This window comes from Balaenoptera musculus, chromosome 3 (genome assembly GCF_009873245.2).
Source record: "Balaenoptera musculus isolate JJ_BM4_2016_0621 chromosome 3, mBalMus1.pri.v3, whole genome shotgun sequence".
NCBI lineage: Eukaryota > Metazoa > Chordata > Mammalia > Artiodactyla > Balaenopteridae > Balaenoptera > Balaenoptera musculus.
The window spans coordinates 103,966,883-103,985,487 of NC_045787.1; the positions used below are offsets into that span (position 1 = coordinate 103,966,883).

At 43.9% G+C, this 18,605-nt stretch overlaps 1 protein-coding gene across 1 annotated transcript in view; it reads left to right on the forward strand.

Annotated features, from left to right (window-relative positions):
• Nucleotides 1-3,134, forward strand: part of LMNB1 (lamin B1) — a 75,400-nt gene extending 72,266 nt beyond the window's left edge. The window contains exon 12 of the mRNA XM_036848658.1: nucleotides 2,336-3,134. Within this exon, the coding sequence (XP_036704553.1) occupies nucleotides 2,336-2,377 (42 nt within the window). The 3' untranslated portion in view covers nucleotides 2,378-3,134. The remainder of the gene's footprint in view (nucleotides 1-2,335) is intronic.
• Nucleotides 3,135-18,605: the final 15,471 nt, after the last annotated feature.

Genomic DNA, 18,605 nt, shown 5'->3' on the forward strand with positions numbered 1-18,605 from the left:
ATCCTTATAAGACGTCGTCACCATGTCTCCAGATTTATAAATCTGTTTGTTTTGCTTAATTAGCCCCAGTCCTACTCCAAATAAACATTCTCTTATGTGTTCAGCCTCCAGAGTTGAGAACCACTTGAGGTGGGTTATGGTAGAATGAATTTTTGGCATGGATACTTCCTCATAAATTTTGGAGGAATATTTAAGAACAGGTGTTTTATACTTGGCTTTAACAAGAAACAGGTACAAGATCCATTTCCTGCCCTTATTTGAAACATTATGATGACTGGAAGTAAAATAACAACATAAGAGATACCTCAGGGTGCCAGACTAGTGGTTCAGAGCATGGGTTGTAGCACGTCAGATGCTGGAGAAGCCTCTTTAGGCCACCAGAACAGTTGAGAAGATCTCTGGAAAATAGGCTTGTCCAGTATTTTGAAGGATGGGGAATTATTTGAGTATTAGAAGGCAGACGGTAGTGTTCTGTGGTTGTTTGAATTATCTGTTGCTACGTTAGGAGGCCACCTTAAATTAAAACTCAGTGACTTAAAACTGATTTCTTAATTCCTATGACTCTGTAGTTTGACTGGGCTCAACTGGGCAGTTCATTTGTTCCGCACGATGGAGAGTGAAGTCAGTCATGCAGTTGCATTCAGCTGGAAGCTTGGCTGGGGCTGGAATGTTCTCCATGTCTTTTTCTATGTGGTTTCTTATCATTTGGTGGTTTAGCCCAACCTTCTTTACAACATGGCAGCTGGCTTCCAAGAGAGTGAAAACGGAAAGCATTAGATTTCTTAAAGGCCCATAGTCTCTTAGTCAAGGTAGGTCATAGGCCAGCTTCAATTCCAGGGGAGGGTAAATAGTCTCCACCTCATAATGGGAGGAGTGGCAAAGAATTTATCATGATCTTTAATTCATCACAGGGTATATGTCAAGACTTGAGCACCAAGTATATCTGTCCATCCAGTTGTGTTTGTAGGGTGTGAGTGAGAGATAAGTGAAGTGGGGAGGTCGGTGTTAAATCAGCATAGTCTGGAATGTCTAGGGAAGGAGCTTCTCCACACTTTGGAACAAGGAGAAGTTGAGACAGTATCAGAGGGATGACTGTAGAAGGGAGATTGCAGACACACTGAGAGACTATGCAAATAGAGATTCATTAATTAAGGCATAGTGACCGAACTTGAGGGGGAGAAGAAAAAAAATCAAAGATGTACGAGGTTTTTAGCTTTTGTGATCAGAAGAAATAATGATATCAAAGTTCAAAAGAGGGACGGTGGAAGGATGGATCAGCTATTTTGACTTCATATTAGAGAATGAATCCAGTGGCCTTTCGAGTTGATTAGAAGTCTTTCTGGTTGACCTTCAAGAAACCAATTTCAGTTTAGTCAAGTGGTGTTTCACAGTCGTGTTGTGAGATTTTAAGGAATTAGTGAGTGATAAAGAAATGGGTGGAGGGAGCCATTTTGACTTCACATTTGAAGACGAACCCAATGCAGATGCTTCAGGATATGAAAGCTGAGGATCCAGCAAGCCGTGTTCCCTGATGTGGTTGCTCACAATGCCGTCCACTGAGCTCCTGTTTCCTAAGTTACCAAAGGGTGTTATCGAATAGGAGTTTTCAACTTCAGCTGCCTATTAGAATTTCTTAGGGAGTTTTAAAATTACGTATAAATACTCTTCCCCAGTTAAATGAGAAATTCTCATTTATTTTTTAAAATTTATTTATTTATTTATTTATGGCTGCGTTGGGTCTTTGTTGCTGCGTGCGGGTTTTCTCTAGTTAAAGCGAGCAGGGGCTGCTCTTGGTTGCGGTGTGCGGGCTTCTCATTGCAGTGGCTTCTCTTGTTGCGGAGCACAGGCTCTAGGTGCAAGGGCTTCAGTAGTTGTGGCATGCGGGCTCAGCAGTTGTGGCTTGTGGGCTCTAGAGCACAGGATCAGTAGTTGTGGCACACGGGCTTAGCTGCTCGGTGGCATGTGGAATCTTCCCGGACCAGGGCTCAAACCTGTCTGTCCCCTGCATTGGCAGGCGGATTCTTCACCACTGTGCCACAAGAGAAGTCCGAAATCAGAAATTCTCATTTAATTGATCTAGGGACCTAGATCAGAATTTTGTTTTAAGAACTCCTCAGGATCTGAATGTGCAGCTAGAGTTGAGAATCACTGTTCTGGAATTTGTTGGAGTATTCTAGGGGAGAAGTCCATAAGAGAAGGTTAAAAAGGATAAGTGAGAAGTAATAAACATCCATTTGAAGTTAGGTAATAATGAATTTGTAGTATCTCTGCCTTATTTTAAAATACCGTGATCCATTTTCTTAGCACTAATTCTTTTTTCTGTTTTCCTCATCAGGGAGCCCCAAGAGGTTCCAATAGAAGCTGTGCAATTATGTAAACTTCTCACGTCAACTGTCTTCCTCAAAATAAAGAAATATGGTAATCCTTACCTACATGCAGTGCAGAGCCTTCTCAGAAGCACAGAATATTTTTATATTTCCTTTATGTGAATTTTTAAGCTGCGAATCTGATGGCCTTAATTTCCTTTTTTGACACTGAACGTTTTGTAAAAGAAATCATATCCATACACTTTGTTGCAAGATGTGAATTATTGACACTGAACTGTGTACTGTTTGAAAAGGGTCCCTCAAATTTTTTGACATTTTTTTTGTACGTGTGTTTTTTTTTAAGTTCTAATGAGGAGGGGAGGGTAAATAAACCACTGTGTGTCTGGGTTTAATTTGAAGATTGCTCCATCTAGATTAGCAATCTGCTCTTGATTATTCTCTGCTATATATAACGGTGCTGTGAGGGAAGGGAAAAGCATTTTTCAATATATTGAACTTTTGTACTGAATTTTTTTGTAATAAACTATCAAGGCTACAAAAATTTTTTTTAAATAGAAAAGAGAAATTTTGTAAGAAGGCAATATTAATCTAATCATCATGTAAGCACTCTGGATGAAGGATTCCACAAAACTTTGTTTTATGGTTACTTCTTCTCTTAGATTCTTAATTTGCAAGGGGAATGGGGGGAGGGGGGTGAGGGGGGAGGGAAGGGTTTCTCCTAAAACGCATTAGTTGTGTTTTTTAAGATAGTGTAACTTGCTTAAATTTCTTATGTGACATTAACAAATAAAAAGCTGTTTTTAATATTAATCTGCTGTCTTTTAACTTTAGAAATGTTTTGGGGGAGAAAAGCGTTGTTTCAGTTTTACTTTTGATAAAAATAATTTGGCTTCTTGTTTGAACTAGATTTTTCTTTAAGGCTCTGACAATGGGGAATATAAACACACAAACTATTTTGGGGTCTCCCCTGTTTTCAGTACTCTGTTGTCATTAATAATAGCACTAATAAAAGCAATAATAATGCTAATTTTTTGGAGCCAGACACCATGCTCAGTGCTTTATATTTTTTAGCTTATTAACAATAAGACCTTTCAAAATCTCTTTAAGAAAGCCATTTGGGAACATTAGGGACAGTGGGAGAAATTGGGGAAGACACTCCTTTTAAAGGAAAAAAATGGAGGTAATACTTCTAGAATCTAGTTTTACTGTCTTTTAAAATACAGAAGAGATCCTGATTAAAAGGAGTACAGTATGAATGATAGAAAATAGGTGTGTGCTGTGTGGAGTAGTTATGTATGGTGGTAACTAGGGTGTCATTTTTTACGCATTTGGAGAATTTATCTTGTGAGTTAGTTCATCTTGTAGAAAGTAGAATATCCAAACCATCCCTAGAATGAACCGTTGATAACAATTCAGAAGCCAATCCAGAGTCAGTGTTTGCTTTTCTCTTAAAATATTCCTGCAGTAAGCTGCACAAAGACTAGCAACTTACTTGAAAATAACTCACAAAGTCCCAGAATTACTGTGCTCTGCAGATTTACTGCATTCTCTGATGCCGTCGGAGACACAAGATAAATGCTGGGTTAGAAATTCAGTCTGGTGAAGCAGATAAAATGATAACTTCTCCACACAGATTTATCTTCAGAATGAGAATGGCAGTGCAGGGTATGGCCCAACTTGGTTGTGAAAAGTGTTGCCACAAGATAGGGTTCTTGCCATCAAAATTCATTCTAGGTACTTTATTGCCAGATAAATTGGGTTATAGGAATCACTTTAATTAGTTAGGCATTAAGAAACTTTGGCAGTTTTAATACAGAGGAATATTATATACTCTAGTGAAATTTAGAGTAAGAACCCAGGACTCAGTTAATACATAGCTGGGTGCCTCTGAATATGTGGCAGGAGATTGTTGAGTCGATTTAAGCTGACAGACTTTACACTAAATAGAAGTTTTCTGAAAGTGAGCTGCACCTACACCTGTTCCCACAGAGCATCTGGGAGGCAGAGGCTCAAAGGCTGCCTCTCTGTAGTAAGTGCATCTCCCCATCAGTGGAGGCTACGGCTGCGTATCTGCATTATTGAACTGTTTCATAACAAGCGTGAAAATTTCCCCCCTTATTTCATCTGCAGTGGTCTAGTTTCACCACTGTGTTTAGATACAGATTGATTTTCCTCTTGTTCAGCTCTCACCTCAGGGTTTTTGACTAAGAGAATTCTGGATGTTCGTATTTTGTTGAATATTAGCTCATCCCTGTTCGCTGTTCTTCTCTTCTGGGATTTCTTTTAGCCTTACATTGAACCTATCCTCTTTCATATGTTTTAGGTTTCTTTGTGCTGTATTCTCGGTTACTTAGTATTTATCTCACTAATTATGTTCTCAGCCCTATCTAATCTGTTTATCCCATTTGTTGTAGCTTCCAGTTTCGTTAACTGTACTTTTCATTTCTGAAATTGTGCTTGATTCTTTTTCATATGTGCCTGTCCTCTTTTCATCTTTGTGCTGTATTCTCGGTTACTTAGTATTTATCTCACTAATTATGTTCTCAGCCCTGTCTAATCTGTTTATCCCATTTGTTGTAGCTTCTAGTTTCATTAACTGTACTTTTCATTTCTGAAATTGTGCTTGATTCTTTTTCAAAATTTGCCTGTCCTCTTTTCAACTTTTTTTTTTTTTTTTTTACTATAGTTCTCATCTTTTAACAAGGTCATTTTCATCATACTTATAGTCTCTAGTCTGTGTTCTTGAGTATGCTCATTTTTTTTCTCTCAGCTGCAGAAAAATTATTGGTGGTTTGCTTCCTCGTGGAGTTTTTAGGATTGTGAACTTATCTCCAGTAAGGGCTGTTTATTTTGTGAGTTGTCCCTGTCCCAGGGTTTTGCTACAGAGTAACTTGGAGGTTTCCTGTGCTGTCTCCCCAGTGATGACGTGGTGTAGTGGTCTGGACCTCCGTTGCTGTTTCTCACCTTGCGGTGGTGAAGGTCCACTAGGACAGTTGTGCCGAGTGTTCGCTGGTTCTTGCAGGTGACTTCCACGTGCAGTCCCCCGGCCCCAGCAGGAGCTGGGATTTGCTCTGGGCCGGCAGGCAGTCCGTGTTCTGCTTGCCTGGGCTGTGGGCTGCACGGCGCGGTTCTGTGCTTTGTGCACCGGGCCCTCTTCCTTGCATGGACTTAAAGCCACGTTTCCTGTCCCCATCTCCAGCCCCCGAGGCTTCTCCTTAAGACTTTGAGTTCTTTGTTCCCTTATGTTACCTGGGCATTTCTTGTTTTTTTTAGGCTTAGTCCTAGATTAAAACAAAGATTAGTTCTAGTTTATCAATTTTATAGTGGAAGGAAGGGGTCATCTTGGCCAGTTCATTCCACCGTCATACACACATACAAATAAATGCACATTTATTTTCATATGTGTGTAGTTTTAAGAGATAGTTATGCTAAATCATGTTCCTTTGGGTTTCAGTTTCTTACCCATCATCCCTTTTACCAAATCTTAAATTACAAAGAAATTTATTTGAATGCCCCTTCTATTCCTGGCCAAATCACATGTTTAACACAAAGTGAGAAATTGAAGAGATGCTTTGATCCACGCTTCTGGATCATTGGCTTCTGAACAAAATGCAGATCTTTTTAGTTCCACTGCATGAAGTAGCGGCATGGATGTGAATTTTAGGAGGTAGCACCAGAGGAGAATGACTCTTAGGGTTCAAACTTTTGAGCCCCTGAAGCAAAGTTCTGGAATTTCCATGATATTTACCTGGCAAAACCCAGAATTCTGAAATTGGGACTGACTCCTTCCCTTCCTACCAAAAAAAGGCACTGAAAGAGGTGGTATTTAGGATTCGGTTTCTCTGCCATTTGTCTACCTTACTAAAGGGACATTCAGAACAAAGTTGATGGGAATGAGGGGAATATTTAGGCAAAATACATGTAAAGCTCACAGAGGTCACAGTTCAAGTTGGAGAGGGAGCTTCACATTAACATGCTGAATGGGAAGAACAGTGAATTAATGCAGACAGGACTGGGAGTGGATGCGGCTTTGCTGTTCTGGAAGGTTAGATCGCGGGCGGAGGACAATCACAGAAGTCCCCTGGGAGCCAGTTTGCCCTGGAGACATGCACCCGACAGCGGGGAGTCACCTCACTCCCTACCTCCTATCCTCGCTTTTACCGTACGTATGTTTCCTTTACTTTAACAGCACAGTAAATCCTGTCTTCTGCTAATGTTCCTCAAGAGACAAAATGCACCTCTCAGTTTAAGGAGACAGCTTGTTCAGTAGCTTGATTACTTATAACAATAAAACACATATTCATGTGGATTTATTATGTGAGTGCCCCAGTCTGTGTACCTTAATGATTTCTCTGCATTTTGTATACCATTTTCTTGATATTGGTGTTGATTTCTGTGGTTTAAAACATCATCCTCACCTGCCTTTTAAGCCTTCTTTCCCGCAGCTTGTGTGCCCTAATGCCCTTTGCCACTAGCATCTGCCAGCCTTCTGACTTTCTCCATGCGTCCGGCTTACGGCAGACCTCGCCATACAGCTGTAATAGTTGGGGGCGGGTACCTTCCCTAGTCTTTGTTTTTCTTCAGTGCTTTGTGACTCAATGTGGATAATTATTTTCAGACTGTCTGGTTTGGCCTGTTAAATACGCTTGGGTATTTCCACAACCCCCTGCATATAATCCTGTGTCCTATGACGTAAGTTAGCCACGAGTGTTAGCTAAGTGTCCATTGTGTGACCACACCAGAGGCACATGTCTCCAGATAGCAGGTCTCACTCTGGCAGAAACCGGCTTTCTAGCTTAGTGGCCAAGAGCGGTCTTAGAGACAATGATCTTAGATCATTGTTGTGGTTTCCAAACTCCCAAGTCCCAGGTCACTTGTTCCCCTCATCCTTCTCGTTCTCTCTCCATTCTCTGTTCGTGAGCCAGGGAGCCTCCCAGCTCACCCCCGCCTTTAACAAGCACTGCTTTTTGACTTAGGCCCTGGCAGCTGGTCCATTCTCTTCTGAAGCCTGGGATCGTGACCCAGCCTTGCTCTTCGCTGCCAGCTCCCCACTCCTTTGTTATGCTGCCTTCCAACCCGTGTCAAGAGGACTGAACCCAAGCTCTTTCTAGGGCCAGAATTTTTCTCTGAACCATTTTCCCAGGTGCCGATTTCTCTTTAAGTTTTTGTCCTGCTAAGAGAAAAATTGTTAGGAAGTTTGAACTTTGGAAAAACGAGCTGAAAACATTCACTGAGTGCCTGTTGCCTAGTTTTCATTATTCTATGTCATGAAAGAAATAGTGAGCCTGGACTGAACTCTGAGAGGTGCGGCCATGGGGTCACCAGGACTCAGTGCTTATGTTTACAAATCTGGGCGGGATCCTTTTGTGGAGAAGGAAGGGTTTGGGCATCAGAGGGGGGATGACTCAGGGTGCCTCATACCAGAAGCTCCTGTAGGAACCTGAAGCAGGGCCTTTAGTTGTGTCGGGCACCTGGGGAACTTTGGGAACCCAACCGAGAGGAATGGGCAGGGCCAGGTCCTGGCTGTGCAGTGCTGCTCTCGCGCTGTGTGGGGGGCACAGGATATCACGTGTTGGTCTCTTGCTTACACATGGAATAGTTTCAATCTCATACGGGAGGAGGAACGACCCATAAAGAGGAAGGAGGGAGAAAGTGAAAGGATTAGACGTTTGTTGAATGTTCACACAGCCAGGCACTCTGCTCAGGGTCGTCACACCAGACATTAACTCACTTGAAGCTCGTACTACCACACTGGGCAAGTGGTGTTATCCTTGTTTTGCAGATCGGGCAACTCTCCCAGAGGTTAACTCATTCATTCATTCTTTCAACGACTGTTCACTGGGGGATTTAGTTTTGCCAGGCATTGCCTAGCCAGCAGCTGGAATACCAAGATGAGAGATCCTGTGGTTTTCTTGGGAACTCAGTCTGATTGCCCAGGCCACCATCATCTTTTTTTTTTTGTCTGCACGGCTTGTGGGATCCTAGTTCTCCCACTAGGGATCGAACCCGAGCCCCCTGCAGTGGAAGCGCTGAGTCTTAACCACTGGACTGCCAGGGGATTCCCCAGGCTACCAACTTCAGCAGCTCTGCCTATTCTACTGTCCCAGGCAGCTGTTAGGAAATAATGTACATAGCTAGTATGCCATTGACAATGGTACTACTCATTGTCAACAATGAATGGGAACAATTCCAGCTGTCAGGTGACTCCCAAATCCCTATTTTAAATCTCTGTTGTTTCTGATGTTCTTCAAATTAATGTCAAGGTTAATAAATATTACTTGCATGCTGCAGTTTAGAAAATGCTTTCATGTAGATTAGCTGATGTGCCTTAGTCAGGAGTGGGCGGGGGATTCTGCTTTCTTTCCAGAGCTCAAGCTTGTGCTCATTCTGTCTTCCTCACTCTGCGCTGCATTTACCCTCTCCCATGAAACTGCAGGTTACAGCCTGGGTGGACTGCCCTTTCCTGAACTGGCTACGTTTTAAGATGTGTTTTTCCTGACATCAGGGAGCTGATTAATTGTTCTGGTTTCAAGTCTCCTGTGGGGTCACCCTTAGGTAAGCTAAGCAGGGGTGGTAAGGGGCTTAACGAGTAGTTGAAAGCAGGCTGGGCCTCAGGGAAGCAACATGTTAGTGACAGATCTGGGAGTTGTTGAAAGTGGCCCAGAGAGTGTGCACACACCCCCCATTTATCCTAGTGGGCAGTAGGGGCTGTGAATGACAGGAATTACTAGAACTGTGATTCAGCTCTGACTGCAGAGGAGGTAAAAAAAATTTTTTTTAATGATAGAGAATTAACTCTTATTTAAAACATGCCAAGTGTCGTCATGGGTTATGTCCCAAATTTGTACTTTCCCACATGGATGGTCCTTCTCCACAGACAGGCTGTAAATAGAAGAAAGAACAGCATTGTTTCTGCCTTTGAACTATCTCTGTGAATGGAAAACCCCTGATAGGAGCGGCATTAGTGACACTAAGTTGCTGGCACTTAATGGTGTGATCCTGAAAAAGCTAACATTCCTGTTTCTCAATTTCCTTGTCTGTAAATTAAGACTAAAAGAAAAAAAAAAAGTCCTATTAGAGAGTTGATGGGAGAATTATATTAGAGCACGTAGAAAGATCATACCAATATGGTAGGTCTAAAATACATAGGAATTTTAAACTAATGATTACTTCAAATATTTTGATTAGGGGAATTGGGAAGTAAGGTGAGACTTTGGTTTTGAAATGGCAGGTTGTTCATTGTTCTTAGCGTACGTAAGTCTACAAGTGAAGACGGTGTTAGAGCTAACACTTCTGGTCAATTGAGTGGTTAAACAAGGAAAGCCATTGAGAATACCGGAGGCGCCACATTTTATTCATCTCATGAATAAATATTAATTTCAACAAACATTTATTCAGCACTTACCAAGTGCCATGCTGTGTACTAGGCACTGGCAAGTGCAACGCTGAGTAAAAGGAAATCTTGTCCTGACCCTGATGGAGCTTACAGCTCAGTGTGGGCCTCAATCAAATAATCACACAAAGGTGGAAAACCACAGCTGTGGTAAGTGCTCTTCTAGAAGGAAGGCACCACACACAGCAGGTTTCCCGTAAGAGACCAGGAGCAACTGGTCCCCCATAAGAGGAGGTAGGAAGGAGGCACTTGGGAACTCTGGTTTTAAACAACAGGGGCAGAGGTGCCAATGTGGCCAACACGTCACAGATTGACAAAGATGCCCGTGACTGTCAAGGGGCTCATGGGAAATGGAGAGGATTTCTGGAACGTTTTTGCAATCACTTCCCGGTTCTCCACCGAGACCCGAACGCTGAGAAAATCTTCTGGCTCGCTCCAGTTGGCCGCCCTTCTCGGAGCGCTCTCCTGGCGCAGGGCCTGCGCGCCGCCGAAGCCGCGCTGTGCTCCCAGCTGCCCTCGAGTGCACGCTGCGCACCGACTTGCTGTGGTTGATCCACGGAACTGAGGAGACAGGATCTCGCTTGTCCTTGATGTGGTGTCTGTGGGTTGATTTCAGACTTTCATTTAAATAAATAATTCAAGCCTTCAGCTGGGAAAGGGGTTGCTACATCGCAGGGCAAGGCCTCTGGCTGCTAAAGCAGCACGTGACCAGCCAGGGGGACTTCCCCCGCCTCCCCGCCCAGGTTGCTGGGAGAAGTAACTATGGGTCTTTGGCAGCTCTTTCCCAAAGTGCATGATGAAGGTTGGGAAACACTGAATTATGAAATAAAGGAAGGCAGTCGGCGTGCTTCTGTCATCCTTGGCTCATGCATCCTAAGTTAGTTATGAGCTCAGCCTTGTGATGGTGTATCACAGGCTGCCTTGCGATTCTTCAGCAAGTTTTTTTCAGTGTGTTCTCATCAACAGACTCAGGAGGCAGGAGCTGACCTGTGGGTGACTCTGGGTGGTTATAACTGGGAAACAAGTCAATGCTCACCCATACTGTCTCGGCGGGAAATGAGGAAATGGACAGGATTCCGGAAGGCTGTTGTTTGAAGAGGCTCGTTCAGTTCCAAGAATACAGGGGAGGAGCAAGAAATGTGAAGGTGTTTACTACCCATTCATGGACTCACACGGAAATTGTCCCCATCTGGGGCCTGTGACCCCTGTTATGTCAGAAGAGCTACCGGGAAGTTGTGGAGACAGATGTGTCCTCCCCTCCTCTCTAATGCCCTGACCTGGGCGGACATACGGCCACTTCTTTCCTGAGTCTTCCAGGGTCGACTTTTGCTTCTCAGAGCTGCTGCCTCGTTCTTTTTCCTCCTCAGATCACTGTGTTCCAGGCACTTCTTCCCTGAGTGGTGCTGAACTCAGGAGTGGGGCGGGGGACGGAGAGGGAGGAGGGGGTTTCAGAGGATGTCACCTTGAGACACACTGATACTGACAACGGAAAGAGTTGGCCTGTCCCAGGATTCTCTTAATGCTGTGTGTGTGAGACAGGGTTTTTTTGTTTTTTTAAATTTTTATTGGAGTACAGCTGATTTACAATGTTATGTTAGTTTCAGGTGTACAGCAAAGTGAATCAGTTATACATATACATATAGCCATATATCTTTTTTAGATTCTTTTCCCATACAGGCCATTACAGAGTACTGAGTAGAGTTCCCTGTGCTGCTATACAGCAGGTCCTTATTAGTTATCGATATTATATATAGTAGTGTGTATATGTCATTCCCAATCTCCCAATTTATCCCTCACCCTTTACCCCCCTGGTAACCATAAGTTTATTTTCTACAACTGTGACTCTATTTCTGTTTTGTAAATAAGTTCATTTGTACCATTTTCTAAAGATTCCACATATAAGTGATATCATATGATATTTGTCTTTCTCTGTGTGACAGGGGTTTTTAATGTGCGCCTGTGCACGCATGTGTGTGTCTGTGGGAGCGTATTTTCTGGTTCACAATTACTTCTTAAACTGCTAAGTTTTCCTCTAGGAGAAGTACCCCAGTTTTGGTCCTCTGTCTAGATGTTGTTAACTCATTTTGGACCACAGAGGGCGTTCGATTCACAAAGCTTTCTCCTCATTTTGTCCTTTGGATGGCAAGTCTCTCTTATGCCCCGGGGCCCACCAGACACATCCTCCTTGTCCCCGGCGGGGAGGGATCAATAAGATGTGCCCTCACAGGGGCTGGGCTTTTCTGTCCACCTGGGAAGCCTGGCAGGGGTCGGGGCAGACCCGCCCGCCTGCCCTTGCACCTGCTTCCGGCCCTTGGAGCGCCCCGCACTGCCCGCCTTGACGTGGGGACGCGGAGAGAACGCCGAGAACCAGCTCGTGAAAATCACTCTCTCACCACGAACCCCACCCCCGGCCCCCAAACCCAGCTGGGCGCGTGCCAGGCTTCCGGGGCGCTTGCGTCCTGTCTCCGGGGCGTGGAGGCCTCTGCAGCCGTAGGCCTGGCTGATGGGTGACAGCTCACCGGCGCCTCCCAGTCTCAACTGGGCGTGGGGTTTTTAAACAGACGCGCCGAGGACGGTCGGCCTTCTATCTGTGCCCGAAAGCATCGTTCGTGGCACAGAACCTGAGGCTGCTTCTCCCCCATGCCGCCTCCTCTGAGTATCACTGCGCCGTCCGGCAGAGTTTCACTCCAGCGTGGCAAACAGCAAAGTAGTTGACCTCGGCGTGTATAACATCACTAAGGAAAATGACCAACCTTGACCCTACAGCCTCTGATTCAGGCCCATCCTTGGTCTCTCCTGTTCTTGCGGAGCCGCTCACTCCTGCGGCGCCAGCTCCAGACCACTGCTCCCTGCCGAGCCGGGAAGCCTTTTAGAGTTTGTGTCAGGCAGTTGTGCCCTACTACTTTTTTTTTTTTTTAATTAATTAATTTATTTATTTATTTATGGCTGTTTTGGGTCTTCGTTTCTGTGTGAGGGCTTTCTCTAGCTGTGGCAAGTGAGGGCCACTCTTCATCGCGGTGCGCGGGCCTCTCTTGTTGTGGAGCACAGGCTCCAGATGCGCAGGCTCAGTAGTTGTGGCTCACGGGCCCAGCCGCTCCACGGCATGTGGGATCTTCCCAGACCAGGGCTCGAACCTGTGTCCCCTGCATTGGCAGGCAGATTCTCAACCACTGCGCCACCAGGGAAGCCCAACTTTTTTTTTTTCTAATAAATTTTTACAATGGAAAAGTTTAAACCTATATAAAAGTGGAGAGGATGGTATAATGAACCCCGTGTACCCATCACCCCGTTTCAACCATGATCCACATCCGGCCAGTCTTGTGTCTTTCATACTCCCCGACTCTGCTCTGCCGTCCAGTGGAATCTGAGATATTGCACAGCTTCTTCATAAATTCTTCAGAATGTATCTCTAAGAGACAAGGGTGTTTTATAAACATAGCCGTCATTCTATTATCATACCTGAAACAAATAATTTCTTAATATGATCAAATATCCAGCGCTCGAAGTTCCCTGATAGTCTCATAATTTTTTTTTTTTTTTAATATTTGGTTTTTCTGAATCAGGGTCCAAACACGGCCCATATGTCATATTTGTTGATACATTTTTAAAAGTCTTCTAAATGAATTATCCACCCCAAAGTGTCAATAATACTGGTGCTGTTAAATGTTGGTGTCATTTAACAAACTATCAATCTCTCTCAGTCCTGTAAACTAATAGACAGCAGTGCTTGGTCACATGCAGGTTCAGTTTTTTGCAGGAATATCTCACAGCGTTTCTGTGCACATCCTACCGCATCACATCAGGAGGGACCCAGTGTCAGATTTTCTCTTTCTTGTGAGGTTAAGATCGATCTGTGGGTTTGGGTGCTGAGGGTCTGACTTCTATCATAACGTTCCCCATCAGCTAATGGTTTTAGCTAATGATCATTAGGCATGAAATCCATGATTTCATTTAGAGTCTATCATTATTTCTACACTTTTTAGGTGCAAGTCTTCTCTAAAGAACTTTCCTTCATCCTTTGTACCCCAAGGTACAGTGCACACAAGACACTTTTTAAAAAGCCATTATCGCAATAATGGTTTGGTTCTCTAGCATGCTCCAAAGGTGGCCAGTGAGGGTTTTTTTTTAGTATCATTATAAACTCATGAATTTTAACATAGATGATGTGTAACAATTCAGCACAGTCTTGTTCTCTGTGATGCCCCTATTGTCCACCTTAGGCCAGTGGGAGCCTATTTAGGTTTTATCCTGTGTCCTCTGGACATGACCACAGGGGTCCCACTTGCTTTCTGATATGACAAGGTGCTTGCTCCAGATTCATCTTACACTTTCCCTGTCCCTGACCTAGACTCAGACATTTCTCGGAGGATACCTGATTCTTTTTAGTAGGAAAAGGGTATTTAGAAACCACAACCAGGTGTGCCCAGTTTTTGAAGACTGCATAAATAGCAATGAGCCTGTAAGAGATCTGTATATACAGAGGGGACCCAGGTGGTACACAAGGGCGTGATTGACGGCCACTGCATTTTTCACTAGGTGCATTAAACAAAATAAATCCCACCTGAACCTCCTCAAATAGATTGTGCTTTTGTAGACCTTGCCTGAGTTTGATTCCTAGTCCTCCTCCTGGGATGAAGCAAATTTCCCCATAACCGTTAGATTCTTTCCTCTCACCCTTCCTGTGAGCACAGGCTTCTGAGAGGGGAGGTTTGGGTCGAGAACTCTCTGCGCTCTAGAGGTTGCTCAGACAGAGCTGCCCTGCTCTGTGAGATCAGCAGGACTGCCCCATGCCTTCCCAGATGGTGCGTGCCTTCAGGGAGGTTCTCACACACACGGACCTCCTAACTCAGGATTGCTAATTTCGTTGTAAGATGTTGCCTGCAAGGCTTGGGTCCTGTACCCTCACAGAGACTGCAGAATCTTAGATCACTTCCCATAGACCCCCCCCTTAATCTGTCTCCGTGGTCTGGGGCCAGGTTGCCAGTAGCCCCTTGCTGCTGAGAGAACACGTAGAGGGTGAGCTCTGAGTCAGTGTCCTGTGGATGTCACCAAGCCGCCCGGTACCCTCAGCTGCCGAGTTGGAGGCATCAAATGTGGCTGGCCCCGCGTTTACTAGGCGGGGGCGGTGAGAAGGAAGGTAAATGATGGAGAAAAGCCAGTGACATTTTCAAGCTCTGTAGGAGTACATTTTTACATTAGCAAAGTTATTTGCAAGTTTCCCCAAAGCCAGTCTGAGCTTCCTGTTTAAGGGGCAGGAAAACAATGCTAGTTGTTACACTGTGGAAGTGACGCCAACTCGCCCCTCGTGGGGGACACGCTTATCGCAAGCTTGTCTGCTGCTTCCCGGGCCTCGAAGGGTCTCCACGCGGGTCTGTGATGGATGTTCTGCACAGTCACCCTCCCGGTCGCTCCCAGACGTTTTCTCCCACAAATCTCCAGATTGACTTTAAAAAATCCTAACGTCAGCAGCCTTTAAGCCTTATCTGAGAACAAAATGCAGTTCATTTGTCTCCTAAGTGTTACTTATTTGCAGCTGGGTTAAAAGTCACAGATGCCTCCTTGCTGTGAATTGGGAGGGGATGGGGAGGGAGGAGGAGCCGGCCGTCAGCCGTTTTTATACAGGACGGGCCCACGCGGGTGCGAATCCTTTCCTGCCAAGCACTCCATTGCCCTTGGCAGACCCAGGGTCCCCAAGAGCCAGGGAGCTAGATGAGGTTACCCAGAATTTTAGAATAAAAAGGGACCTAACAGACTTTAGCACTATTATTTTCCTTTGGGTGAAATCTAGCCCAGATCCCCAGTATATGAAGCAGAGGTAAAGTGGCTGGGAGGGGCTGGAGCACCAGAGCCAAGGTTATGGGGGCTCTTTCCATGCCCTGTCCCCCGCAGCAACTCAGGGCTCCAAGAAGGGCTTTTTGAAAAGTGCTCATGGCAGATACTATGGCAAACTTATCCTGAGTCTTGGCTCCCCTCACTTCCCCCCACAATCAACCCTGGAAGTGAGAAAAGAAAATAAAACCCAAGGAACACTTGGGCTACAGAAGATGTGTGAGGAGGAGGGATGGATGCTTGGTGACATACCCAGGGGACAGGAAATGGGGGGGAAGGGGGAGGCGGTCATGTCCTTTTCTCTCTCCTGTATAGTACCTTTGGACGGATCATCACCTGCTTCATCACATCCCAGGAAACAGAAGATGGCAGTGCCAGCCCAGTGCCACCAGGTCAGTGGGGTAACATTAGGGCTGCATTCATCAATGCAGGGGTAGGTGCATATAGCAGATGTGTAGGGAGATCTGCCAGCCATATGGAGTTAACACGTGCCCCCCCCCGCCCCCCATTCCCCCACCCCTCCGGGCCCCCAACTATCCCCCTATGCTTCAAAGGAAAGCTGATTGCAATCCAGGCAGATGGAACTTAGAAAATTTGATGGGGATAGAGATATGAGGATTTTCCCTGAGGGGCAGGGTCACTTGCTGGGGTGTGGCAAGTGGAGAGTGGTTCAGTCCAAACGGCAGCACAGAGTATCGCCCACCCTCTCTGCTGACCCACCAGGGGTTTAGCTCCCCTGTCGTAGGTACACATCACTAACCAAGGGAGTCAAGATCCCCAGGAGAGTATGCGATCACAGGAAAAAAACTAGACATGAATTAAGATGGTAGAATTAAGACCCAACATAATAGTAAAACAAATGTAAATGGATTAAACTCACCAATCCAAAGATAGAGATTTTCAGATTAAATTGTAAAAAGAATATTTTAGCAGTATGCTGTCTACAGGAGACATAAAAGGATACAGAAATGTTTAATATTAATTCAGACAAAAAAGTTTTTTAAAACATCAAAATGGACAAGCAGAATATTAGAATGTTATATTTGGAGAAGAGGAGCAATATATCAAGAAGATATAATCATAAAGATAAATCTATTTATATTGCCTCAAATACATAAAGCAGCTACCAACAGGGCTAAAGGGAAAAATAAATAAATCAACAAATGTAATCAGAAATTGTATATGTCCCTCTCAGAAACTGACAGATCAAGCATGAAAAAAAGCAAAGATAGGAAGATATGAACTACACAATTGATAAGCTGTAGCTTATTTATTCATATATATTTGTAAAAATCAACCATGTATCTTTTTAAAAAATAAATTTATTTATTTATTTTATTTATTTATCTTTGGCTGTGTCAGGTCTTCGTCTCTGCGCACGGGCTTTCTCTAGTTGCAGCGAGTGGGGGCTGCTCTTCCTTGCGGTGCGTGGGCTTCTCATTGCGGTGGCTTCTCTTGTTGCGGAGCACAGGTTCTAGGTGTGCGGGCTTCAGAAGTTGTGGCATGAGGGCTCAGTAGTTGTGGCTCATGGGCTCTAGAGCACAGGCTCAGTAGTTGTGGTGCACGGGCTTAGTTGCTCTGCAGCATGTGGGATCTTCCCATACCAGGGCTCGAACCTGTGTCCCGTGCATTGGCAGGCGGATTCTTAACCACTATGCCGCCAGGGAAGTCCCTCTACCATGTATGAAGCCACAAAAAAATGCCAGCATTTCAAAGAATCAAATCATCAAGACCATAGTTCTTTGACCATAATGTAATAATAACTGAAATACAAAAAAAAGAATAACACTCCCTACCTCCTGCTCATTTGCTGAAAGGTAAATAACTTGCTCCTAAATGACGTTTAAAAAAATTTTTTTACTGGAGTATAGTTGATTTATAATGTTGTGTTAGTTTTAGGTGTACAGCAAACTGCTAAATGACTTTTGAGTTAAAGAAAGAAACAAAAGGGAAATTTAAAGTACTTAGAACTAAAATTTAAACATTAAAATTTTCAACAATTGTGGGAGATAAAGTAGTACTTAGAGGAAAATTTATAGCTTTAAATCATTTATCCAAAAACAAACAGGAAGACTGAAACAAGAGTGATTTTTTTTTTTTTTCTGGCCATGCTGCACCAGAACTAAGAGGTCCCTGACCAGGAGTCGAACCCAGGCCCCCTGCAGTGGAAGCTCAGAGTCCTAACCACTGGACAACCAGGGAATTCCCACAAGAGTGAATTAAAACAAACAAACAAACAAACAAAAAACCCCAAGAAGTAAGGCAATAAGAAAAATAAGGCTAAAAATCAGTAAAATAGAGGACAAAAGAGGATGAGAGAAAGAGAAAATTAAGAAAGTTTTGAACTTACTCTTCAAAAAGGTTAATGAAATAAACCATTAATGCAGATTGGCTAGACAAAAGAATAAAAGACAGGATGAAAATAAGACACCAATGAATAAGGAAATAAGTACAGATTGAATGAAGGTGAAGAACGTCCACTGGCTGCACCAGAGTTTGGCTGGGATGTGACGGGTGGCCCGGCATGGGGTGTCAGAGACGGAGATAGATGGTGAGGGGGCCATCTACATGGGGGAGGGGATGACTGTGGAGACAAGAGACTGGCTACATGCAGAGAGGTTAATTAAATATAAGTAAATAAATAAAGACAATGAAAGCCAGATTTCTCATGGTTGGAAAGGGAGCTATAAATGTGAAAATGGAAAAAACAAGATTGAGCTCTGGTATTGGATTGGAAATGGTGGTGTTGGTGTGAACTCTTAATTTTTAATATATATAGAGAGAGAACAGAAAATATTACATAAGGTTTATCTACGAGTGAAAGGATAATTCAACGATAGTGTATCTTACTACACAGATTATAAAGTAGAAAGTCACACAAATTTCTCAATATTATATCGTTAATTATATTTAATTACTATCACTAATTAATTATGATATTTAAAATGATGATGTAAAAGCTCACCGAGTACTAGAAATTGAAGGGAAACACAATAACTCAACAAAATTATATAAGAAAAGTGTGTAGCAAATATCGATGGTGGGGACACTGAACA